A 26,763-nucleotide genomic window follows, 5' to 3' on the forward strand; every position below is an offset into this window, starting at 1 on the left:
TCTGTGATAATCGAGTTCGCCCATCTCCGAATTGACTTCATGCGTATTTGTAAGTGATTTATTGTGGTTGATTCTCTGTGATATGTATTTTAGGTTAAAAAAAATTGAGAAAATTGGGAAAAAATTATCAATAGACGAAACTAAACTATTGTGCTAGTTTGTTGTATGAAATTGGGAGAGACATGGTGAAATTGTGCGATTTATGTTATGAATATGTTATGATAAAAACTATTTTGGGGATTGATTTTAGACTCCTATTTTAGATGAAATTGTGCGATTTTCATATGTTTTTTTACTGAATAAGTTGAATTGGTAAGATGCTTGTTAAACCCGAGACTATAAATTAGGGATAAAATATATATGAATCGGATATGTTTGGTTTTAATGGGAGTTAATTAATGTTGTGTTGTTGTTTGCGGTTTGCATTTAGAGTGATTTAGTGTTGTAATGTCTTGTACAGGAAAGTTATGAAGGGAAATAAAAAGGTGGCAAAGAATAAGGGAGTCCCCAATGAAAGGCGTCGTCTATCTCTTAGGCCGAGAACGACCCCAATTGCAAAAACACCAGTAATTCCTGAGGGGAGTAAGAAGAGTAAGAATAGTAAGAAGAGTACGCAAGAGAGAGAACCGAGTCATGTATCGCTCTCAGTCACAGATGAGTCCGAAAGGGAGGGGTCTGAAAGTGAGGTATATATATTTTGTATTCATTGTAACTGTTAGTGAAAAATGCTGACTTGTAATTAGTAGTACTGCTAGACTTCTTGTATTACTAGCATTACTAGACTTCTTGTATTACTAGCATTACTAGCATTACTAACATTACTAGCATTACTAACATGTATATATGTATTTTCAGAGTAAGAAGAGTACGCAGAGAGAGAACCGAGTTACCAATCGCGCTCAATCTCAGATGAATCCGAAAGGGAGGGGTCCGAAAGTGAGGTATATATTTTGTATCATTGTTACTGTTAGTGAGAAATGATGACTTGTAATTAGTAGTACTAATAGACTTCTTGTATTACTAGCATTACTAAGTACTAGCATTACTAAGACTTCTTGTATGTATTTTCATTGCAGGAGGAAATGCAACCACCGCAACCCCTTGAGTTATACTTCAAAAGCAGTGAGTTCACGAAGATTTGCAAGATACAAACCAATTGCTATGTGAGCGCGACAGTAAAAGTCATCAAGGAGACGCTTAAGAAGGATCAGGCCGAATGGTTCACGAGCCATTCCCAGTTTCGACATTTCTTTCACATGCTAGAGGAACCAAACCTGAAGCTCCAAGGGATGTGGATGTTACTCCTGCACACCATTTGTACTCCAGAAGATGATGTTGCATGGTTTGTGGTTAATGGTGCACCCATCCGCTATTCTAAGAGGGAGAACACCCTCATCTCTGGCTTAGACTGCACTGAGTATCCGAGAAAATATAAGAAGATCGGGGGTCATGAGTTCGTGAATTACTACTTCCATGACATAGAGAAGATCACCATCACTGATGTGAAGCAGAAGCTGTTGTCTATGCCGGATTGTCCAGATAAATTGAAGATGGCTGTCTTGTTTTTCCTTGGTACTATTATCAGAGGAAAGCCAAGGTATGAGGGAAATTTAGACTCCTTCATATTGAGGATGGTGGATGATTTGGATGCTTGCAAAACATTTCCCTGGGGTCGTCTAACATTTGAAGATTCAATAAGGGAGATTAAGCGTGTGATGAACCAATTAAAGGGAGAAGTGACAAAAGATGCAGTCTCCTTTCCTGGTTTCATAGTCCCCTTAGAGGTAAGCATATAATTTAGTAAAAGTTTTAGTTGTTAAATAATTGAAAATCTGACATGTATGTGACACTGGATTCTATAGGTTCTGGCTTTTGAGTGTATTCCTGCTCTGGGGAAAGAGTTTAGAATCTATCAAAAGAATCCTTGTGCGGACTGTCCAAGGATGTGCAAGAGCCGGTTTACAAAGACCAGTATGAGGGGCTATCCTTTGGAAGACATATACCGAGCGCTTGGAGACACAAAGGTACATGTTTACAGTTATAGTAGAAGCTAGTAGAACATAAAATTTAATTAGTGTTATTTTTTTTTCAGACTATTCACAGTGTGTTGGAACCAAATATTGGTGAGGAAATGTTGTTGGCTCGTATCATTGACTTGGAACGAGAGTATGACCGTCAGGGCAGCCCAAGCGAGACTTGGAACCACTGGTTAACTGTGAAGCAGAAGAGTATTTGGTGGGAAGAGCTGTATGATTTAGATCAAGCTGCACGAGTGTTTACAAAAAAGAAGGACAAAGAAAAGGTGACGTTAGCAGAAGCATCATCCTCTGATTCGAGCTTGCAAGGTCTGGAAAATAGGCTTTTGTATTTCATGGGAGAAGCATTTGTTGGACTTAACTTTACGGTGGAGACAAAGCTGGAGGCTGTTGATTTGAGGCTGGGTGGAATTGAAAAGAACCAGCGGCTGTTGAGATGCAGGGCTAAAAAAATAAAAAAAAGGCTAACATCTATCGAGAATAAGGTGAGTGAGAAGCCGAATCGTGGTGAAGACATGGATTTTGGACAGTGCGATGGTACGGATTTTGGACAGTGGGATGGGAAGGAAAAAGATGATGCTGAGGAAGAAGAGAAGGAGAAGAGTGGCAAAGAGAAGGAGAAGAGTGGAGAGGTTGATAAAGATAAGGAAAACAGCGAGACTGATGAGGAAAATGGTAGTGAGCGAGAGTTGAACGAACTGAAGGAGAGATGTAGAGTACAGGCTGATGAACTATGGAGGAAAGTAGAGGCAGCTGAGGCTGAAGAGGATCAAGCAAATGACGAAAGGAAAGAGGCTGCAACCAATGAGGAAAGCATTGAGAATAGTGAGGATGATGAGAAAGTGTAGGCATCTGAGTCTCCAAACAGTGAGCCTCGTTTTGAGTCTCCGATCAATGAGCCTCGGGTTGAGGCAGATAAAACTCCAACACCACCATCTGGTGGTAGGACTAAGGCAATGGCTGCGAGGAGAGTAGTTCATTCACCACCAAATACGTGGCCAATAGTGGTGGAAGCCAAGGAAAAAGCTATTGAGAAAGCTGTGGAGTTAGAGAAAAAAACTAGTGAGGAAGTTGTGGAGGCAGAGGAAAAAACTAGTGAGACAGTTGTGCAGGCAGAGGAAAAAACTAGTGAGAAAGCTGTGGAGGCAGAGGAAAAAACTAGTGAGACAGTTGTGGAGGCAGAGGAAAAAACTAGTGAGAAAGCTGTGGAGGCAGAGGAAAAAACTAGTGAGAAAGTTGTGGAGAGGATGGATGGGACCAAGGAAGCTACGAGGCCTAGGATCAGGCATAGATGCAAGGAGAAGACAATGACGTCTGGCAAACCGACTCCTAAGAGGAGGGGCAGACCAAGGAGGAGTATTGCTGATGCTGCACCAAAGAAGAGTGATTGCACACCACATGCATCTAAGGGAAGAGGGAAGAGGAAGTGTGAACCATCACAGTGGGTGCGGACTCCTTTCACGAGGGGGAAGAAGCCTAAAACAAAGGCTTAGCCTAGGAGAAGCCTTATGTATTTAAGATGTTAATTTAAGTATTTTGGATGTTTAAAACTTGGTAGGGGAATGCTTTATGTTTGGATGTTTAAAACTTGTAATGCTTTTGAATGTTGGTATGTTGCAAAAGACAGGTTTGGAAAACTATATTTACAGATGTTACTATGGCCAAAAATGAATTAGTTGGATAACTGGATTTACTGGGGGATTATTGAGACCAAACCAAAATATGTAAACATGTAAAATGCCAAAATATTTAATATTTAAAAAAGTAAACACATGTAAAACGTGCAGCCGCCATATTTATATTTAGTATTATTTTAACACTTAGTAATACACGGTAATCTTCAAGGTATCAGTAATACTACTATCCACATAGTAATACTTTGGCAATTTTGACGTTTATCTAGTTAAACTATCACACAATGGAAGATTTCGTAGTAAAACCAATGATTTTACGCCATAACTATCATTAAGAAGGACATTTAAATAAATAATTTACCAGAAATACGTACTTTGTTTGATGCTCCTTACTCTACTTGAACCATTCACACACTAACATTGAAAGTTAATGAAGTTTTTTGAGAAACTGATAAACTTTTCTTAAACTATTGAAAACAAGCATCAAAAATAGTTTGAATCTACGTAGTTATCATATACACACTCTATGCATTGAAAATAATCATCGAAAATAGTTTGAATCTACGTAGTTCTCATATACATGGACTATATATAATGGTTTAAATAACACATAATAATACAAGTAATTCTCAGTGGTCAAAATAACACATAATAACACCAGTAATTCTCAGTAGTTCAAAATAACACATAATAATACAAGTACATCCTAGTAGTCCAAATAACACATAATAATACCAGTACATCCTAGTAGTCTAAATAACACATAATAATACCAGTACATCCTAGTAGTCCAAATAAGACATAATAATAAATTTCAACAATCAAACACCTGAACCCGAACCACTTCCACATTCAAAATATGCTGCAAGACCTTCTCCTCTGGCTCTGCCCGTGCCTCTGCCACTCCCTCTACCACTCCCTTTGCCTCTTTTTCCTCTTCCACGAGATTCTCCTACTGATGGAAACCTTGTTTGTTGTGGTTTTCCTTTCTTGACTTCAAAATCCGGAGGAAGTATTTTCTTTGCTCTAACTTCTTCTGGTATAACCCAATCAGACATATGAGGAACATGATATATTGTCCTGTGATAAGCCAAAGCCCATTGCTCTACCAAATAGTACTTAGAACAATACTCAGATAGATGGAGTTCCTTTCCTGCTTTATGTGTCATGAATGTGGCAGCCGCGACTGCATGCACACATGGGTATTTGTCTTTATCAAATTGCTCACAGCTACAAGTGTACATAGCCATATCAACGGTATAAACCTTCCCGTCAGTACCTTGCACACTGTACTCAAGATGGAAGCTGTTTAACTCTTTAACTGTGAGAAACCCTCCTTCAACACATCTTTTAGACATTTCCTCTTCCACAATAGGCACAAGCTTCATGTTGTATGGTACTTCAGCTGCCTTCTTCCTATACTTGTTAAACCATTCAGCCATTTTTGCAATGATTACATCAAACATTGGCAGTAAGGTGTACATTCTCGCTCCCCTAATAACACCATTAAAAGATTCTACTGAATTGGTGGTGTCGACATTGTATCTATCTCCTTTAAAGTAACAGCTAGCCCATTTCTTCTCTTCAACACTTTTGTCAAGATACGCCGCTGCACTTGGATACTTCCTGCGAAAAGCATGATAAAGGTACTGGAACTCAGCCACTGTATAAGCATGTGCGCATTCTCTAAACTTGAACGCACAAGTATCTTTGTTGTTATGGACGTGGCATTTAACATTCTGAGATAAATGTCATATACAATACCCATGTTCGGCCTCAGGGAACACTAGACGTACTGCCTTGATTAAGCTTCTGTTTCTATCTGAAAGAAACACCAATCTGGGGACATCAGTTATCGCTAATTTCAACTGTTCCATAAACCATATCCAGCTTTGATCATTCTCACCATATGCTACACCAAATGCAATTGGGTAGTGGTGATGATCGGGATCTTGAGCTGTCGCAACAAGGAGAACTCCACCATAAACATTCTTGAGGTGTGTTGCATCCACAATGAGGACTTTCCTCATTGCACAGAACCCTTCTACGCTAGCTCCAAGTGCAAAAAACAGATACTTAAATCTTTGGTGCTCATCCACTTCTACAAGTGTTCTTGTGGAAATATTGGTTTGTTCCAGCATGTGCATATAACAGTGTAGTAAAGTAAAACTCTCTTCTGGACTCCCTCGCACTAGCAGCTTCTCTTTTTCCTCTCCATGCGGCGGTGTATGATACTTTCACACCAACTTTGCGATGAACCAAATCGATCAGAACTTTGGGAACTGGTGTGTCAAATGTACCAGGATAATCTTGAGCCAAAACAGATGCAACGATTTGTTTTGTGCCTTTCCTTCTATCACGCAGTGTTCTAGTAGTAACAATAGAACATGTATGCTGCTTGATATAACTTCTAACCGTCCAGAGATCTGAATTCTCTAACTTTGCAACTCGCACAAACCACTTGCAACCTTCTTTGGCTCCTCAACATTTAATCACAAATCTCTTAGTATCCGACTTCTTTATATCAAACTCAAAACATTTCTGATGTGAAGCTTTCTGAATATGAACTTTTGCTGCCTCCTTGGTGGTAAATTCTTGACCTAGAACCATATCCACACCATCATCCCATGGCTCATAGTTAGCTGCTGGTCTTACTTCTGTATCTTCAAACTCATTGCCATCTTTTCCGTTGCCATTCTCATGCATCTCAATGTCTTGGTGATAAGTGAGCACACAACCAAAAACGTCATTATCATTTGCATCATTCTCAGTACCATCTTCATCACCAGCCTCTCTTGTAACGACAAAACATGTATGCTGCTTGAAATAACTTCTAACCGACCAAATATCTGAATTCTTCACCATTGCAACTCGCACAAACCACTTGCACCCATATTTGGCTCCTCGGCATTTAACCATAAATCTCTTAGTATCCGACTTAATTATATCAAACTCAAAACAATTTTGATATGACGTGGTTTGAATAAGAACTTTTGCTGCCTCCTTGGTTAAAAATTCTTGACCTATAACCAAATCCATACCATCATCCCGTGTCTGATTGACACCATCATGCATCTCAATGTCTTCGTCAAAAGTGAGCACACCACCATTACCATCTTCATCGCCAGCCTCTATAGTCTCTCTATCAGATATACCAACATAGGCATCAGTTTCATCATTCTCAGTACCATCCTCATCACCAACCTCTATAGCCTCTCTATCAGATAGACCGACATAGCCATCAATTTCATCATCCTCTTCTGAAAATTTCACTTCTTCATTGATGAACTCCACATGTAGAACACTTCTACACTTCTCATGGTTTACTTGCAGTAGATAACCAAAGATTTCGTCATCATTCCGGATGTATGATGGCTTGTACGAATACAATACCATTGGAAAGTAACTAATCTTCACTTTCACCTTAGATTCATCTACCTTTATCTTTCTGCAAATAAACTCAACCAAACCAGAGTAAGTGATCTCCTCCATTGACTTCCTAAACAAAATCGTGTGAATTTCATCTTCTCCTTCACCATCTTCTGAGATCCATTTTATTTCAGCCCCATCTTTCATATAATATCCCCCATAATCAAAACAAATGAATGTGCACTGCGGATTTTGCATTTTCCTGAGATAAAATAGAATACCATTAGTATTATCATTATTAGAGTAATTCCAGTAACTCTAGTAATTCAAGTAAATTCTAGTAAAACTATTTTGCCTTAGTAATGCGTAGTTCTCCTAGTAATACCCAGAACTTGTTCTTCCACAAACTAATCCGTTTTTAGGACGTTGTTGTTAGGATTTTACATTACCCATGATGTATAATTTATCTTAAATGAAATTACACACAAAAAATCATCAAAACATAGATAACATATACCCAAAAATCTATAAAAACAGTTTTCAAAATCTTTTTCAATCTCTCATTATTTTCATTGGATCTGCCGTTTTTACACTACCCGAGCTATACACATGTTTTTAATAACATTTCAGCAAAAAAAATCATCAAAAACAGACGTAAATTATACTTATAATCTCTTACCAGAGTTTTTAAATTCGTTTTTAAACTTTCTAATTATCATCAGAATGAATATCTTCATGATATACAGGACATTTTAAGGGTGATTTTACAAAAAAATCACCTAAAACGAACAATAATTACCTTCTTTATGAACTTCCAAAATCACCAATGGAGGATGAAGAGGAGGAGAAAGTACGAGGAAGAAGAAGAACATGTGGACCAAAGAATTTTGATTGGTTAAGGTTAGGATGTGGGCCATGTAAGTAGTTGAATTGTGGTTGATTTTTAATTGAGGAATAAATGGACAAAGACTAGTTTAGGGAGTGCAAGAATAAAGGAGTGTGATGAATAGGGTTAGGGTAATAAGCTTGAGTTTAGAAGATTACGGGGTATATGGAGTTAATCTCCGCTTGCTTACTCGCTCGATTTGATTTTAGTTCCGGTGGGATGCGAAGATCGTGTGTGAGCGAGCGGTAGGTTGCTCTTCTTCAATATCGAGCAATAGAAATTCGACACGTGTATATCATGATTTCATTTTCATTTTATTTTAAATTGTTCAGGGTTATTTATGAGACATCTAGAAAGTTCAACAGTGGAATTTCCAAGCCGGGAGAATGGTGATATGAAAACAAATTTAGGGTAAATTATGAGAGAAATCAAAAGTACAGGGATTGTATTGCAATATTTTCCAAAAAAAAAGAAATTTGAGCTTCGAGGAAATCCTGCAGTGTATGAGCTCTCTTGTCTCTCTCAGATCACTTCCAGACACCGCCTCGAATAGGTTTCCTTCTTCCACTCTCATATGAGATTGAAGCTTGAGAATGCTTTGATTGCATTGCTTTGAGATCGTTGAAAATAAAATGAAGCATTTTGCTTGGTGGGTTTATCAAGTTACATTCTCTGTTAGGGATAAGCTCATTAAAAATTTTGAACTTTAGCATCATAGATCGTTCACATATCAGCACTAGGCTCTAGTATGATCTCAGTTTTCCATTTTTTTAATCTGTGACTGTGAGAGATGGTTAAACGAGTTTATTGGGAGCAGATGTGCTGGCACTATGCACGGGAATGAGACCAGTTGTGATGATGATTGACTATGGTGGCAAGATGCATGACCTACAAGATCGCTTCTCCAAGATCGCTTCTCTACTTCTTTCTTCTTCAAGCAACATTACTACATGTGTATGTCTGTAAGCTGATTTTGTGTCACTCTAGGCTTTACCACTTTTCAAAGAACTCAGTGTTATGGTGGTCATAGAGGATATGTTTTACCTGATTAATGTAAGAACACTGCCCAAGTGGTTGGAGTTCAGAACCTGAATTTTTCTTCGTCGACCTCCAACAAGATCCTCCACAGGTTCCTCTTTGTTTCAGTGGTTTCTCTTTTCATGCTCCATCGTCTCTTTAATTGGATCTGATCTTTTGTCTCTTCAAGATGGTAGAACCGAGCAAGGAAAGCAATCTAGGGATGCAGCTTACGTCGATTCAGAAGCTATTCTCTTCCACATTTCCTTTACATGGAAGCAATAATGATACCACTACAGCACTTGATGAAGCCAATTCTTCTCAGCCTTCTTTATTCATTGATCTTAGTTGTTGTTTACAAGACACTAAGGTTACAATCCCAACACTAAACGGCTAGTTGTTTTAAATCCACCTCTTCATTCATCCACCATATGCCATCTTAGTTTATCAAATGTGTTCAATCTGTATTGGCAGATATGGCTGCTGGAATATCCGGTTGTGTATTTATTCGGCACATACCACATAGAAGATGCTATCTACAACCTCCCAACCAAGTCTCTCCGCATCTTCAAAGTTCTTGTACAAAGGTTAGTTATTAGTTAATCTTTTACCTTTCTGAAACATTGTTTTGATGACTAACTTAAAGATCTTTCAGGGGAGAATACTTTCATTTAGAAGAGCTAACAAGGTAACAACTTCAGATCTTCAATACCATCATGGTTATTTTGCTGACATAAACAACAATGTCTGTATGAAAATAACTAAGTGTGTTTTGGCAGTTCTTCGGTTCCATATGAGCTGAGTATGAAGTCTGGGCTGAAGCATTTCTGGAGAGGATGAGTTCAAGGTGGGAAGAATGCAAACACATTTGGATTTGCAAGTTTCCGAATGTTATCCTCAAGCAATTGTTCTTTAAAGTTTTCACTACTTAAAAACAGTCGTTCACTAAACATTGGTAACGAGTTTTTTATTTATAAGGTAGAAGACACAGTCTCCATGGCGGTCGCAGCAGCAGCAGAGTGGAGTAGAAGCCAAGCCAAGCCAAGAGCACAATCCTGAACCGATGCTCGCCACTCACAGTGCCTCTGCAAACGGATTGTGTAGTGATCAGGTCAGACGCAGCTTGGAATGGAACAAAGATGATTGCAGGACTTGGATGGACAATGGAAGATCGACAAGGAAAATCCTCCTTTTCAGCCCATGAGCACTTCGTCAGCTCTCCACTGATGGCCAAGGACTGGCGCTTCGATCAACCATCATGAAGTGCAGAGAACTTTCTATACCTCGGATCCGATGTGAAGCAGACTCCTCCCAGCTTGTTAAAGCTCTAAACTCAGACAGCACCTTTGCTGAATTGTATGGCATCATTTCTGACATTAGATCTATCTCTTCCTCTTTTGAATCTGTTTCTTTTTCCTGGATATCCAGAGAGAGAAACAAGATTGCAGACTCTTTATCTAAGCAAGCTCTGTCGGTGCAGCTTGCATTTATGTCCTCAACAAACTCTGTTTAAGAGCTTTAATGAATGAAATTGTGTTTCAAAAAAAAAAGAAAAATAGGTAACAGAATCAAACAGTTCTATGAACACAGAACCAAAACACAAAAGCCAACCAAAAAAAAGCAAAACGTGAAAAATCTTGTTGTAGATCAGTTTGCATTCAGGAGAGTCTAAACCTCAGACACCGTAGGAAGAGCCGGAATAGCTCCTTTCTTGGTAGAATGGTAGTTGTAATGGATCCACATGCATTAGCAAACCTAAGCACTTCTCCAAGACGAGCTTCATCCTGTAGTTAAAAACACAAGAACCAAAGATTTTTTTTTTTTTTTGTAACAGAACCAAAGATTCAGAAATGGTCTAGACTGTTCTGATATGTTAGCTTCATCCGGTCACAGTGCCGTATTAAATGTTTTAATGACCTTAGGCGAAATATAAAATAAAAACCTTTTTATAAGTTTTTTCTCAACTTTTATTTATTCTATTTCCATGAATTAAATAAAAAAATCGTGGTATTCAAAACAAAAAAAAATGAATTTTTATGTGTAAATTAGATTTTGTTAATAGAAAATTGCGAATGATGTAAGATATTTTTTTTTGTTCTTATTGTATTTAAATTAGATTTAGTTAATCATGGACCTTTTTGTTATAATTTCACCAACTAATTGATATTTAACAAACAAAAATAGATTTTTTAATTAGTAAAATAACAATAACTTTTTTTGAACCTATGGATCCATGACAATTGCCCATGTTGCCGTAGGTTAGAGCCGGCACTGTCCGGTCATCAACAATGTTGCAAAGCAAGGCACCAACGTATGAATCACGAGCACCAGTTGTATCCACAGACGTGTGTTGACATGAAAAGATCAAGAGATCCACGGAAGGTCTATAGTCACAGGAACACAACTTAAGTAACGTTTGATATTAAAGTCAAGACTCTTCAAAACCGTTTACTTTGGTGTATATATTTTGCAACCATTTTCACTCAAAGTGACCAAGCCAAGTGTCAACTTAGAATGCCAAGGCAGTTTCTTCAAAAAAAAACTTTCTTCAAAATAAGTCGATCATGAGATCTCCTTACGAAGCTTCATCAAATAAAAGAAAGAAGCTAAAAAGAGATAGAAAAGAAAATGATATAATAAAAAAATAAAAGTAAATGGTGTTTACTCTACCAAAAGTTAAAATAAACGTATATTTTTCTTTGAGCGAAAGTTATAGTAACTTAAAAGTTGAGTAAATATTTACTGTCAAAGCCAAATCTAGCAACTGAAGTCGAACGCAAAAGATGTCCTTATGAAGCTTTCATCAACTGATCAGATTTCACTTTTTACGAAGACAAATAAGTTGCAAGTCATTGTTCAAGATCTGTAAACCACAGAGGCCAAAGATAATAATAGCACAAGTACATCATACTTTTTATAATTTATAAGTAAGATTGTCATAGTACATAACGATGGATAAGACAGACATGCGTCTAACACGTCTGAAGTATCAATTATTCAAATGATACAAGCTATGTTCTTGGAGGATCAAATGTTTAATGGATAAGGATTACAAGTGGCAAAATAACCTTAGTAAGGTTGGGTTAGTCTAAAAGTAACCATGGTTTAGCTTTATAATAACGTGAAAGGTTTGGGGAAAGAGGGATCGAGAAATTAGAGAGTTGTTGCAGAGAGAGAGTCTCATGATTCCTTTCTTTGTAAACCATTTCTGATCAATAAGAACGTATTTCATCTTTGATTATCAGTATTGTTACTTTTGAGATCCAAATCGTAACATCAAACACCGAGATTAAACTAGTAAACTTGAAAGTTGCACATCGTTCATGAAAAGCGCCTACTAAACATGCAGAGGCTGGAGGACAGGACAGCCATTGAGGACGCGGAGCGCCACCACTAAATCTCCAGCATTACAGATTCCCTCTTTCTTTGCGACTTGGACACCGAAACTAATCATGTCCTCAATCGTTTTCGATTCCGCCCCCATCAGCGGAATGATCCCACGGGACACCAAGCCATGACTGGCCACATGAGACGACCATTTAAAGGACTCCGACATCGAAACAACCAAGAGAACAGGAACGCTCGGCCTGCACTTGGCCACAAAATTTACCGTAGCCTTGGCAGTGATAATGATAGCCTTTGCTTTGGGGTACTTCCAACAGGCGTAAGCGGCTTTCCTCGCCATGATGGGGAGTAACGGTCTCGGAAGAGCTTTCCTTATTTTTTGCTGCACAGCTTTGTAATCGATGGAACTCTCCAACTCTTTACAGAGGCTTGAAATTCTTTGCAAGACTATGTCAGGAGGAGCATGACGCAATCGGTGGTGCAATCGAGGACAGCATTGGTGAGATCGTCGTCGGTGGTTTGGCCCACAAGAATCTGTATGGCTGTCACGATCGGTATCCCGAGTGCACTAGCCTTGTCGATCATCTTTTTCTGATCCACTCCCGGACTGCCTCTAGCCAACAAGACTGCATCAGTTTTCTCCATAATCTCATCCACATTAGCAGCTGCTTCTTCATTGTCAATCTGTCAAAGTCATTAATTACCAAGAAATAAAATCTCAAGGGAAATCAAAATATTATTTATGATCAAAGGGTGGTCACGAGCATAGCTAGATGGAATATTTATAATATCAATCGGTCCCCATTTTTAACTCACCTTTGACATAAGCATGATGTTGTTTGCGTGCATACCAAGCAAGTTCCTGACTTGGTCTAGATCAGACCCTTTGTGAACAGAGGACAGAACAATGATGTCGATCCTATTCGGAATTCCCCATTGAACAAATATCAACTTTATCTTTCCGTGTAAGCGTGGGGAGATTAATAGTCTCTCCTTCTCCAGTTCGTATCTCAGGACCCTATAAAACATATAAATAATAATCCCAAAGTGAATATTTTTTATAAACACACAACAAAGAGAGAGAGAGAGAGAAAAGTATGGACCTTTGTGTCGAGCATGACGGCGCAGAGGATACCAGTGTTCCGTATGGCGGTTCTGAGATTAATGATAGTTTCTTGGTGGTGTGCGTGAGACCCCTCAGAGAAATCGAATCGGGCTATGTTCATACCAGCTTCGAGAAGCTTCTCTATCATCACAACAGATCTAGACGCTGCTCCAAGTGTCCACACCATCTTAGTCTTTGCCGCTCCAATCTTAATTTTTTGTTCATACGCCATTCTGAAAAATCCCCTACAAAAAAAAAAGGCTTCTTTTTTTAATAGAGGAATTGTCAGTTTGTGTTTGTGGAAAAAAATATATATAATCAGACAACGGAGAAAATGATCTGCCCTGTCTGAAAAGTAACAACCTTTGTTTTGCTTCTAGATAACGGTTTCACGGAGGGCGGCGGAGGCGCAGTGGTGCTAGGCGACGCTTCTTTTTTCTCTGCGTTCGTTTGTAACGGCGGCTAGGCTTTTTTTTTACCTTGGGATGTTAGGTACCGTCCACATATCTTTAGATACACACGAAAAAAGAAAAAGGAAAGATTTATAGGAATGGGCTTGGGCCAAAAAAGATTAAAACAAGAGAACAAAAAAAAAAAAAATTAAAAGTTTTGGCCTTTTCACTATAAAATTGAAACAAATTTTAAAATGTTTTCAAATTATAAAATGGTGTTAAAAAGTCAAATTATAAAATGATGTGTTTTTTTAATCGGAAGGCTGTGAAAATGTATCTTCACATCGTATCCTATGTTTTTTTTATGCCAAAAATGCAATTACTTTTAAAACCTTAAAAAATATTTAAAAATTAGTCTTATCATTTGAAGAACATTTTTTTTTAAATGGATTAATTTAAAGAGTTGTATCTTTTTCTTATAAAAATTGTATTAGTTTTAAAGAAATTGATATCTATCTGAAATGCCGTGAAAAATAATGTGCAATAATAAATAGAACAATTTGTGTTTGGATAGCAAAAAACGCTAAATGAAACAATAAAGTTATTAATCTTAATTTCTTTTCCTGCTAAATGAAAATGTGTGTGTGTTTTATTACAAATCTCAATTTTAGGTTACGAGTGTTACATGAACACATGATCCATATTCTATGTATTCATACATTCACTACAAGAAAACAGGGGGATTCTGATGGCCGAAATCGTCAGAAATTCGTCGGAATAGACCGATTTCGACGAATTTCCGACGAACCTGTCCGTCGGTATCGTTTTGTCGGAAAAAAAAAATTCGTCGGAATTTCGTCAGAACTTCGGACGACTTTCTGACGAATACCGAGAAACGTCATTCTGACGAACTTCCGACGATATTACGATGCGGACACACGAGACCAGAGTTCATCGGAAAAACTATGTACCGACGGAGAACGTTCCTCGGACAATTCTGACGTAGTGGATTCCTCGGTGTATTCCGACGGACGTTGGTTCGTCGGAATATACCGACGGACATTGGTCGTCGGAATATACCGACGGATATTTGTTCGTCGGTATATTCCGATGGAAATTGGTTCGTCGGTAAATTCCGACGGATATTTGTCCGTCGGTATATTCCGACGCTATCCGTCGGTATATTCCGACGCCCAAAGTTCGTCGGAATATACCAATTTTAAAAACGAATTAATTTTGCATTTTTATATATTTTTTTATATTAATAAATTAAAAAAATCAGAAATTTAAAACTAATAATATTATATAATTTAAATTCATACAAACCGAAATAGAAAAAAAACATTCAGAAAGTTTAAAATTCATACAAACCGAAATAGAAAAAAAAACATTCAGAAAGTTTTAAAAAGCCGAAAAAAACTAAGATGAACTCGAAGACATCAAACGATCTAGCTTCTGCATTATCTCGGTGTTGAACTTCTTCTGGGATGCCAACTCAGCAAGGATAGTGGCATTCTCCGAACGGGTAGTGGCATTCTTCGAAAGGATAGTGGTGTTCTGCTCCTCCAATGCCCCAATCCGTTCATCTTTGTCATGTAGTTCCTCGAGAATCATGGGATCGGCATACGGAGCTTGCGAAGAAGATGCCGGATACGAAGAAGCACGGCGGGCCAACCCAACTAAACGGCCTCCTTTCCTTTTAGGAACCACCTACAAAAATATTTAAAGTTAGTAAATAGGGACAAGTTAGTAATCGACATTATAAAAAAAATATATTAATAAAAAAAATTACCTTTTCAACCATCTCATTTATTTGCAATAGAGACAAGTTGGTTGAAGCTCCCTTAGAGTCGCCGTCATCAGAGAGAGGCTGAGATTGAGATACTATTTCAGCTTCCACCAAATCAACGACACCTTTGATCACGGGGTCCTGAATTTGACCCGTCGTTTTGTTAGTGTGAGCCACCTTAATGAGTTGGAGACGATCAACGGGATTACCATCATTTGCTTCGATCTAAAAAAATCGCCATTATTAGCCAAGGAATATATAAAATATTTATTTAAAAAATATAAAGATAAATAATAATAAAAAACTTAAAAGTTCATCCTCCTTAGTAGACATAGAGCAAGCGCAGAGGTTGTGCACATACATACCTTTCCCGCCACGATCGCTCTTCCGGTTCTTGGAGTTCCTAGAAGACGTCTCTGCAGTTTCTTCCTTCTCCCAATGAGCTATCAACTGCTCCCACACCGTCCCGTTGATGAACCGCGGCCTCTTGTTCTTCTGCCAAACTGTCTTCCACGCGTTTATCTGCTTTGTATAAGAGTCCATGGTCTTTTCGTTGAATTTCTTACGGACTGTTTCCGTAAGATCGGAGTGCCAGTTAAACTCTTGCTACAAAACAAACACAATTTAATAAGTAAATATATTTAAAAAAATGTAAAAGCTTTAAAAAAATGAAGAGTTACTATACTGCAAAATGACGAAACCACAACTCTCGTTCGTCGGAAGGGATCACATTCCACTTTGGATATCCAAAACGGAGCATGGAGTACATCATCTGGTTGATGCTCCGGCTAATGCCATTTTTCGACTTGGTGAACCTTTAAAAAAAATACAAGTTAGCAAGTTAATTAAAGGAAAAAACATAACGGTACAAAAAAAAAATACTAACCAAGTGCTATGGCCTCGTCGTGGGTTGGGTTGGAGAACCGGGAGATGCTCTCGACCTGGTTGTTGAACCAATAGATGAACCGGCATGACCCCCGGATCTTGTTGAGCAGCAGCGTGAGGGGCAGTGGGAGCTGGAGCGGGAATATATGCGGGAACCGAGTCATGAGACGATCCCGATGCACGGGAACTGCTCACCGAACTACGTCGAAGACGGGCTGCGGGGCGGGGTTCATCCTCGGCACTAAAAAAAAAAATTAATACATCAAACATATTTTCAAATCATTTCTATTTTAAATATTTTCATTTATATATTTACAAAAGATTTTATAAACGTTTTAAAAAAAACTATTAAACCTTTTATTATACATAGTTTATTACTAGAAACTTATAAAAAATAATAAAAAATTTTAAAATTTTTTATTATACATGATTTATATATATATATATATGTATACACAATTATAAAAAAATTATAAATGAAGAAAAATGTTGTTAAATATTTATAAATTTTTTTTAAAAAACATTTTATTATACATAGTTTATTAGTGGAAACTTATAAAAAATTATAAAAAATTTTAAAATTTTTATTATACATGACATATATATATATATATGTATACAAAATTATAAAAAATTATAAATATAGAAAAATGTTGTTAAATATTTTTTAAAAAATTTAAAAACGTTTTATTATATATATTTCATTACTGGAAACTTGAAAAACGTTTTTAAAAATCAAAAAAACGTTTTAAAAAATCAAAAAACGTTTTTAAAAATCAAAAAATGTTCCAAAAAAAACTAAAACAACAATCCAAACAACAATCCTAACTTATTTATCCTAAATTATCAATCAAACAACCTAAAATCCGAGATCTAACTTTCAAAACCCTAAACAATTGAGATTAAAGAAGGTTTGGGATGATTCTTACATGATTTAGGGTTTGGGGGAGGAATCGCCGGTGTAGAGGGAGGAATCGCCGGTGTAGAGGGAGGAATCGCCGGTGTAGAGAGAGGAATTTAGAGAGAGAGAGAGACATAGATAACGAAGAAGGAAGAAGGAGGGTTATTATATCTGAAGATTCTGACGGACACGGGTTCGTCGGTATTCCGTCGGTATAATTAAAATATACCAAATGCCGATTCGCGAAAATTTTCAAGTGGTTTGGTTCTCCCGGGCAAATTGAATTTCCGATGGAATGTGTCCGTCAGTATATTCCGACGACTTAGTGTTTAGGGTGTTGATTTCAAGTTTCTAAATGCAAAATCCAAATCTTTGATAATATGTATAGTATTTGCATAAAGATTTAACAATAAAAATGTTTTATAACACGATTTTATACAACAATATTTTTTGTAGTGTAAGCTTATATGAATATGATTGTATAAGTATATAATGTTAAGATGAGATGTTATGAAAACAATGATATGCATACATAAATATTTGAATGAGTTGTTATATTTGAACGGTTGCGATCTAATACTATATTAAACACTTATTATGTGTTATTTTCATAGTTTTGGCATCTAAATTTATAGATTTTTATGATTGAAATTTTTTAGAAACACATGTCGTCGGTAATTCGTCGGAATATACCGACGACATTCCGACGAACTTGTCCAGTTCGTCGGAATGTCGTCGGTATATTCCGACGAATTACCGACGACCTTTCCAAATTTCAATGAAACCCAATGTCGTCGCTATGTCGTCGGTATATTGCGAGGGATTTCCGACGGACCAATAAAAAAAAAAAAAAAAACTAATCAGAATCTTCTGAATCTTCATCAAACTCCCCAACCTCGGCTTCTGGCTCCGAATGTACGACAGCATCATGTCCAAACACAATCAAATTCTCAACGAGTTGAACATTTTCCAAATCTTCAACTGCCTGGGCGTTGCTGGTAGACTCTGGTTGCAATGGTTCATCATCATCAGAAGTTCCATTCACTCGTCCTCTTGGGTTGATTTGCGTTACAGTAACCCATGGATCGTCTCTGTACGTCACCCGAGGGTAACTGATGTAACACACCTATACATATCAATTATACAAGTATTAGTAAAATATATAACATTAATTAATTATATTGGTAAAAAATTATGAATAGATTGACATACCTGATCAGCTTGCGAACCAAGAATGAAGAGATCATAATATTGAAGTTTCCGCCCCGAATGAACTGATGTAACACCAAACGCATCAATCTTCACTCCTCTATCTGGGGTGGTGTCATACCAATCACAATAGAATACTACACAACGCAATCCAACCATTCCAGGAAATTGGATTTCCAATATTTCTTTTATGTTGCCGTAGTAGACATCGTCACCGGAAGAAGATGAAACACCAGCATCATATGTTGTCTTAGAATGACCTTTCCTTGTGAATGAATATCCTCGCGTACAAAATTTAGGATATGATTTGACCACATAGTTTGGTTCCTGCACAAATTCGTGTATCCAATCATCGAACACAAGACCTCTGGCCAAACCATCATTCACCTATAAATTAAAAACATATATGATTGAAAAGTTAATTAGTTTATATTAAATTTAAACTAATCATTTGCATAGGGTAATATGATATATGACTCACATAACTACGAAGCCATGCAGCAAATCCATTATCTCTAAGTTGTCGAAGCTCATCTTCTGTTGCATGCCTGTGAGTCATACGCAACTCCGCCATATATACACTATATACAAAAATATTATCAATATGAAATAAATTTATTGAATATTAATCTAACAATAAATGAATAATTTTTTTTACCTCTCATATTGTAGAACATCTTCACAGTTGGTGAGCAAATATGCTTGCAAATGAGCGTTTTCAGCGTCCGTAAGTCTCCGCTTCGTGAATTTTCCACTAAGTCGTCCTATTTCCTTGAACATGCTTGGGACAGTAACATGATATGTTGCTCTCTCCCCTCTATCATCATGCCGAGCAGGTCTTCGGTGTTTTGTATGCACTTCTGGTGGAAAATAATTTTCAGCAAAGATTGCAGTTTCTTCATTGATCACCTGTGCCATTATAGATCTTGCCACCCTGCTTTGATTTTTGACCATCTTCTTCAGATGATGCATATAACGCTCAAAAATATACATCCATCTGTACTGCACAGGACGACCAAGTTCCAATTCTCTTGCGAGATGAATAGCAAGATGTTCCATTACATCAAAGAATGATGGAGAAAATATCTTCTCAACGTTGCACATGCTAACTGGTGCGTTTGTCTTCAAATTATTAATACCCTATTCAGTCACTACTCTGCTGCATAAGTCGCGGAAGAAAACACTAATCCCTACATAGATAAAAGACATAATTTTCGTAAGTATTAAGTTTTTATAAGCATAATTGTTAAATATAAAAAAAAATTAAATTGTAAAAATATAATATACCTGCAATTGCTTCATGAACATTACGTGGCAATAATGCTGAAAAAGCAAACGGAAGGAGGCGCTGCATAATTACATGACAATCATGACTCTTCAAGCCAGTAAACTTTCCTTCGCTTCTATCAACGCAGTTCCCCAAATTTGATGCATATCCGTCAGAAAATTTCACTTTATTTGTAATCCAATCAAAGAACTCTTCTTTTCTAGCACCATCCAGCCGATAAATGGGAAAAGGGGCCGTACCGTTCTCATCAACGTGAAGTTCAGAACGATCACAAATATCGACTAAATCCAACCTTGACTTCAAATTATCCTTCGTTTTACCTTGGATGTTAAGGACTGTGTTCATCAGATTATCGAAGAAGTTCTTCTCAATATGCATGACATCTAAATTATGCCGCAATAGATGACTCTCCCAATATGGCAGATCCCAGAAAATACTCTTTTTGTGCCAGTTATGTAGCTCTCCAACCGCATTGACTCGAATGTTTTCATGTCCACCTACATCTGGCGTCCTTTCTGCATCAAAATACCTAAACTGCTTCAACAAATCTTTTCCACTAACTTCCTCAGGTGGACCATCAAACACCTGCTTGTTCTTCGTAAACGAAGTCTTACTCCTGCGGTATGGATGATCAGGTGGTAGAAATCGTCTGTGACAGTCAAACCAACACGTTTTCCTTAAGTTCTTTAGTTGGAAAGCATCTGTGTCATCGTGACAATATGGACATGATAGCCTCCCATGTGTTGTCCATCCAGATAACATACCATATGCTGGAAAGTCACTTATTGTCCACATAAGTACTGCCCGCATCTGAAAGTTTTCTTTGCACGAAACATCGTATGTCTCAAAACCATGCGCCCATAGTTGTTGCAACTCATGTATCAGTGGTTGAAGAAACACATCTAGTGATCTTTTAGGATGATCTGGCCCGGGGACGAGAATTGAGAGAAACAAAAACTCTCGTCGCATGCACAAGCTCGGCCGTAAGTTGTACGGTGTCACAATAACTGGCCATAGAGAATACTGTCTTCCATGCTTTCCAAATGGGCTGAAACCATCAGTAGATAATCCAAGATAAACATTTCTTCTCTCTTCCGCAAATTCTGGATATGTTGACTGGAAATGTTTCCAAGCCTTCGCATCTGAAGGATGTCTAATCTCACCATTTGTGGAATGCTCTGCATGCCATCTCATTGCTTTTGTTGTGCGCTCACACTGATACAACCTCTTCAATCTTTTCGTCAAAGGCAAATAGCACATTCTTTTGAATGGGATCGGAACTCTTCCCCTCGTCTCCTGATAACGAGGTTTCCCACAAAATTTGCATACATTCCGTGTCTCATCCGCTCTCCAGTAGATCATGCAGTTGTCAATACATACATCTATCACTTCATACGGTAGTTGAAGACCGGCAACAAGTTTCTGAACCTCGTAGTATGAACCCGGTGCAAGGTTATCCTCAGGTAGAATACCTTTGACAAAATCAGTAATCGCATCCATACATTCTTCAGCCAAATTATAGTCTGTCTTAATACCCATTAATCTAGTTGCAGATGATAAGACTGAATGACCATCTCTACAATTTTGATACAAAGGTTGTTTTCCTGCATCCAACATGTCAAAAAATCTCCTAGATTCGGGATTTGGTTCTTCCCCTCTATAATGATCATGTACCATCTGCTCAGTACCTACACCATAATCTATATCCGTTCTAGATTCTTCTAACCTAATATCAGGCTGAAGTTCACTAACAGGCTGAGGTTCGCTAGTACTACCATATTCATAACCAGTTTCCCCATGAAGGTACCAAACTTTATAATTACGTGAAAACCCTTTCATATACAAATGAGTCCAAACATCAAATTCTTTTATAACCTTATTATTATTGCAAGAAGAGCAGAGACATCTTAACATACCACTTTTTGCATCCGGTTGCTGTTGAACAAGCCTCATGAATTCTCCAATCCCTTGAACGTATTCTTCCGTAAGCAAATTGGTGTTCGGATCCAAATGAGGTTTATCCATCCACGAACGATAATAAACTTCTGAAGACATAATTTTCACGGAATTGTTATGACTAAAGAGAATGAAGAGAGAATGAAGTGTGAATGAGTTGAATGAGGAGGGGTTGTATTTATAGGAAATTTCTTTCGGCCCTCCGACGACTTTCCGACGAAATTCCGACGGATGTAAAGCAGTCCGTCGGAATTCCGTCGGTATTGTCCAATCTCAAACGGCTATACAACGGTCATATATATTTGTCGGCAACGGTCACATGGTTCGTCGGAAATTCGTCGGAAAATTCCAACGGAATTCCGACGACATTACTGTTAATCGGAATGTCGTCGGAAATTCGTCGGAATATACCGACGAACTTTCGACGACTACAACGGTTACATTTTTTATCGGAATGTCGTCGAAAAGTCGTCGGAAAATTCCGACGACCCTTGTTTCGTCGGAATTCCGTCGGAAATGGCCGATGGAATTCCGACGACTTCAATTTTTTGGATTTCGTCGGAAATTGGTCGGTAATCCGTCACAAACGTCCGACGATATTGATGTCCGTCGGAATTCGGCGTGTTTTCTTGTAGTGATTTAGATTATATAGAAATTTTGAATTGCCTTCCTTCTTCTTCTACTTCATGACGGTCATCATCTGATAATGGATCCGGTATGTGATCGTCGTTCTAGATATCATCGCCACTATCTTCATTACCCTCGTAGTTTTCATTTCCATCTTCACAGCCAGCTTCTCTAAAATGATCGTCTTTACGAATTGGTACATCGAGAAGCTCGTTATCATTTGACTGCAGCACCGGTTAAAACTCCTTATATCCAGTCATATCTTCAACAATAACCTCACAATCATCTCCCTCAAAATATGAATTCTCACCCGAGTCCATAGCTTCTTGTTCATTACGATGTACCACTGTTTCTTCTTCATCCTCACGTCTCACTGTTTCTTCATCAAATCCAGAACCTTCTTCATCTCGTGTCCTAATAAGAAGTCATCATGCGACAGAATCAATTATAAGAATCAATAATAAGAATTATTAACATGAAAGGAACTGATTTTACCTTTTTTCTTAGTTGTTATTGAAACTTCAGGAACTTTAAAACCTTCGTGAACTGTGGGAGGAAAAGAAACATCTGGAACTTCAAAAACTATGGGATTTGATGAACCCCTTTGGATTTGAAGCTTATTTCGTGCTCTTCCTCGTCTTCCGGTGAACGTCTTCACCATCACGCACGCTGAAAATCTCTCTGCACTCGATCTAGGGTTTCAGTTTGGAGATTTCTTTGTTTTCAAGGAAAATCACAAACGTCGTTTCATATAATATTAACGGGTTATGACGTCTGACTTTTTTGATATTTAATTTGCCAAGTCATCATTAAATTGGGGAATAAAAACGTGCAGCTAAAACTTCAGTATTTAAATTGCCTATTACAAATAGTATAGTCTGGGAATTAAAAACCCTTTTTCCCGATCATTCAAGGATATAAATTGATGCTAGCTCACCTAACCTGTGCTAACCGAGGCTCGATGTTCAGTCCGTTTGGGAAAATACGTTAGAACTCCTAGTTATGCATGTGACTTGTGTCTGTCTACGCGCAAATTATTAAAGTTTTTTTAATGTGTGGTCATATTGCATTTTGAATCCACTTGACCGAAGACATGGAATCATTTCGATATATGAAATGCAATCAGCCAGTGTTATTCCTTGCCAATTATTGAACGTATATATAGAAACTGAAGTTAAGATATATTATAGCCTTTTTAAATGTTCCCTCTATAGAAACTATTTCTTACCACAAAATAAGTTTATAAAATCAAAATAACAATCATTTTAATAATAACTAGGTTAAAATCCGCTCCTTGCGCAGAATCAACATTATATATATAAATTATTTTATGTATTAAATATTTTTACATATTATGAAATAATTAATATATATTAAATAATTAAAGTTCAATAACTATTAAATATATAATTAAATTGGTGCGAACATATAAATTAATTTTATTAATCCAAAAAATATTTTTTTTTATATTTGATAGGATATGTAATTAAACTTAAATGATACTAATATAGATAATATATTTTAGTATATTTTTAATATTAATATCTATTAAATGATGATTTCTACTCATATAGTTTTTTCGATCATTTATATCTTTTATAGAAAAAAATTTAAATTACTGATAAATAGTTTTAGTAATTTATAATTTAAAAGAAAAATAAGTTGTCAATGATCGTTCAAAACTTTTATCAAAAAAATTGTTCAAAGTAAATTTTGAAATTAAAATATTGTATTTTATATGGTTTATAGTTTAATTTAAAATGATATATATATATATTAATCTTAATAATTAATTAAATTAGACTTTTTACTTATATAATTTTTGTAATCATTTGTATTTTGTCATAACAAAATTTTTAAACCATGGATCATAAAATTTGAATGTGAGACTCTTAACAGTTTTAGTAATTTATAGCCGTTTGTAAAAATTCAAAATATAACATATACATAAAAATCTAAATTTTTATTATATGGTTATTATGGTTGTTTAATTTATTTAATAGTTTAAAATTAAACAAATATGGTAGAAGATACACTATTTTTTTTTATCAAATCTTTATTATTCAAAATCATTAATTGTCATATATATTTTAGACACATTAGGAAATTCCGTAAATTTTATTTAAGGAAATAATAAAGTATATTAATGATGAATTTATTGTTAGTTTAATAAAAAAACTTATTATATAATTAGATGGACCAACATATTTCTCTAATGATTCTAAGAATCATCTTAGTGATGACATGTGACTACAAAAAGAAGTTGTAATGTTTCTCAAATAATATATAGGGGATACAATTGCAATATAAAAGATGACTGGAAAATATACATGATGGATAAAGTTTAAAACACTTAACCAATATTAATAGGAGAAACCGAACAGAGATGATTTAGATAAAGCATTCGAGATAGGTTGTCTACAGGACATCGTACGAGTTGCTGGGGCCAACCGCAGTGCTGCATTTTCTGTGGCGAAACTGATGAGACTAGGGATCACCTTTTCTTTGCTTGCCCATACAATTTTATGGTCTGGCTGAAGTTGGTAGGAAATCTATTTGGCTTGGAACCTGACCCGGATTGGGAGACGACGCTGTCAAGGCTTCTTACGGGTTCGTATGATCGCCTGACTTTCATTCTTTTGAGACTGGCCTTGCAAGCCACCATATATTTTATCTGGCGCGAGCGTAATGAGAGGAAGCACAACTCCAGTAACAAGTCGGTGGATCAGCTAGCAAGGCTAATTGACAAGGCTGTAAGGAATCACATCTCCTCCACAAATTATGTGATCAATCCCAAGCTACATGGTCTGATGATACGTTGGTTTGAAGCTCATTCTAGTGCAGTTTAGGCTTATGGCTATTTTAAGTTTGTTGATCAGAAAAAAAAGAGGCTATTTTAAGTTTCAATTTCTAATATCTAAAAACTCATTTTAGTTGTACATATACTATTCTTTTGCGATGATCAATAAATTTAACATTTTATCAAAAAAAAAAAAAAAAAAGATTAAGATTTTATTCAGTAGGTTAGGGGTTAATAGTGAAATAGAAAACTTGGGGGTAAATTTGGTTAAATATAGAAAATATAGGGGGGGGGGGGAATAGAAATAATAAAATATACCATTGGCCTTTTGACCTAGGACGACGCCAATAGAAAAACAAAGAAACGGAAACCATGAGTGACGGCAAGGAGAAGATCGGATGTTTCATGGAAGCCCTAGAATCTTTATTCATCAGCGGTATAAACGGGGATGATGTTCCACATTCTAATGGGAATATCATCAGTGTAAGTTACTCTCTTTGTGTTTTGTGTAGAGTCTTTGATTTTTCCTTAGTTTGGATTTGGAATTTTGAATCTAAGTTTGAGGTTCATGACTTAGCTTGTTTCTGATTCTTCAACTCACATTTTGTTTTAATCTTCAGTTATACCAAACAGAATATGAAAGAGCCAAAGTCTATGAAGATAAGATGAAAGCACGTTTGAGATATGCCTGTGCCCTCACCTAAATCCAGTGACGTTCAGCATGGGATAAGATGAGGCTGGTAACATCAGAACAACATCTAAAAGTTCAGTTGAATCACAATATTTAGGCACTGCGCTCTATCTGGCTCCTGAGATAGTGAACGGGTCAGAGGATATTGACCAGAAGGTAAATCTGTAGAAAGTCCGTAGAAGTTAGTCGACTTTTATTTTGTAAGTGTTTTTTTCTCAGGTATTTTATGTTTTTGTTGCAGGTTGACATATATAGTCTAGGAATTGTGTTCTTAGAGATTTGGCATCCATTTGAAACCGCAATGGAGCGGCATGTTGTTCTAACCAAACTGTGAAATGAAGGGATATTGCCTGCAGCATCCTATTTTAGCTGAGCAGTTGAGGCTCATGGTATCTGACAATCCAGATGAGAGACCGACTGTGGTTTTGGTGTTTTCTGAGGCGTGAAGAACATAGGAATATACCAAAAGAAAATAGTTGATCTAGTTGACTTGAACTAGTTCGTATGTTAATGCGCTACGAGGATTTTGTATGTTAATGCGCTATCAGGATTATGTAGTATGTTTAAGTGATGACATATGTTTTATGATGGATTTATGTAAGGACACATCTCATATGCGATGGGGACGTGTCTTGTTTCTAACGTGAATAGGGAAGTTCGCTTTTGAATACTCAGTGTATTAAGAAATACAACCCCATGAAAAAATGTTAAAATGCTCAAATGTTCTTCTCTCTACTATCTACTTGACTTTTAAAATGTCATCATGGTAAGAGGATGTTGTGTTATATGGTAGATGAGGTAACCAAAACGGCTTTGCTAGAGTGATGATGCTA

At 36.8% G+C, this 26,763-nt stretch overlaps 4 protein-coding genes and 1 long non-coding RNA gene across 5 annotated transcripts; 3 read left to right on the forward strand and 2 right to left on the reverse strand.

The window, feature by feature from the left end:
* The first annotated feature begins 1,388 nt into the window (after nucleotides 1-1,388).
* Nucleotides 1,389-3,074, forward strand: LOC106383742 (uncharacterized protein At3g43530-like). Its single transcript, XM_048753669.1, has 2 exons — nucleotides 1,389-2,024; nucleotides 2,093-3,074. Exons 1-2 carry the CDS (start codon nucleotides 1,944-1,946, stop codon nucleotides 2,882-2,884), a joined length of 873 nt encoding a protein of 290 aa, XP_048609626.1. The 5' UTR covers nucleotides 1,389-1,943; the 3' UTR covers nucleotides 2,885-3,074.
* Nucleotides 3,075-4,491: 1,417 nt separating this feature from the next.
* Nucleotides 4,492-5,700, reverse strand: LOC125585994. Its single transcript, XM_048755751.1, has 2 exons — nucleotides 5,435-5,700; nucleotides 4,492-5,296 (listed from the first exon to the last, which is right to left on the reverse strand). Exons 1-2 carry the CDS (start codon nucleotides 5,698-5,700, stop codon nucleotides 4,492-4,494), a joined length of 1,071 nt encoding a protein of 356 aa, XP_048611708.1.
* A 2,165-nt stretch (nucleotides 5,701-7,865) lies between these two features.
* On the forward strand, nucleotides 7,866-9,782 carry LOC106372782. Its single transcript, XM_048755752.1, has 6 exons — nucleotides 7,866-7,956; nucleotides 8,743-8,879; nucleotides 9,133-9,312; nucleotides 9,417-9,529; nucleotides 9,598-9,630; nucleotides 9,722-9,782. Exons 1-6 carry the CDS (start codon nucleotides 7,866-7,868, stop codon nucleotides 9,780-9,782), a joined length of 615 nt encoding a protein of 204 aa, XP_048611709.1.
* Nucleotides 9,783-12,151: 2,369 nt separating this feature from the next.
* On the reverse strand, nucleotides 12,152-13,925 carry LOC106375299 (probable pyruvate kinase, cytosolic isozyme). Its single transcript, XM_013815167.3, is given in 5 exon segments — nucleotides 12,152-12,971; nucleotides 13,104-13,229; nucleotides 13,231-13,305; nucleotides 13,391-13,637; nucleotides 13,756-13,925. Coding segments are annotated over 4 exon segments (672 nt in total). The 5' UTR covers nucleotides 13,625-13,637; nucleotides 13,756-13,925; the 3' UTR covers nucleotides 12,152-12,734.
* An 11,633-nt stretch (nucleotides 13,926-25,558) lies between these two features.
* On the forward strand, nucleotides 25,559-26,600 carry LOC106374199. The gene is made up of 3 exons (XR_001274845.3): nucleotides 25,559-25,722; nucleotides 25,860-26,086; nucleotides 26,172-26,600. It is a non-coding gene; the product is annotated as an uncharacterized LOC106374199 (long non-coding RNA).
* Nucleotides 26,601-26,763: the final 163 nt, after the last annotated feature.

Source organism: Brassica napus, chromosome C4 (assembly GCF_020379485.1).
Source record: "Brassica napus cultivar Da-Ae chromosome C4, Da-Ae, whole genome shotgun sequence".
Classification (NCBI taxonomy): domain Eukaryota; kingdom Viridiplantae; phylum Streptophyta; class Magnoliopsida; order Brassicales; family Brassicaceae; genus Brassica; species Brassica napus.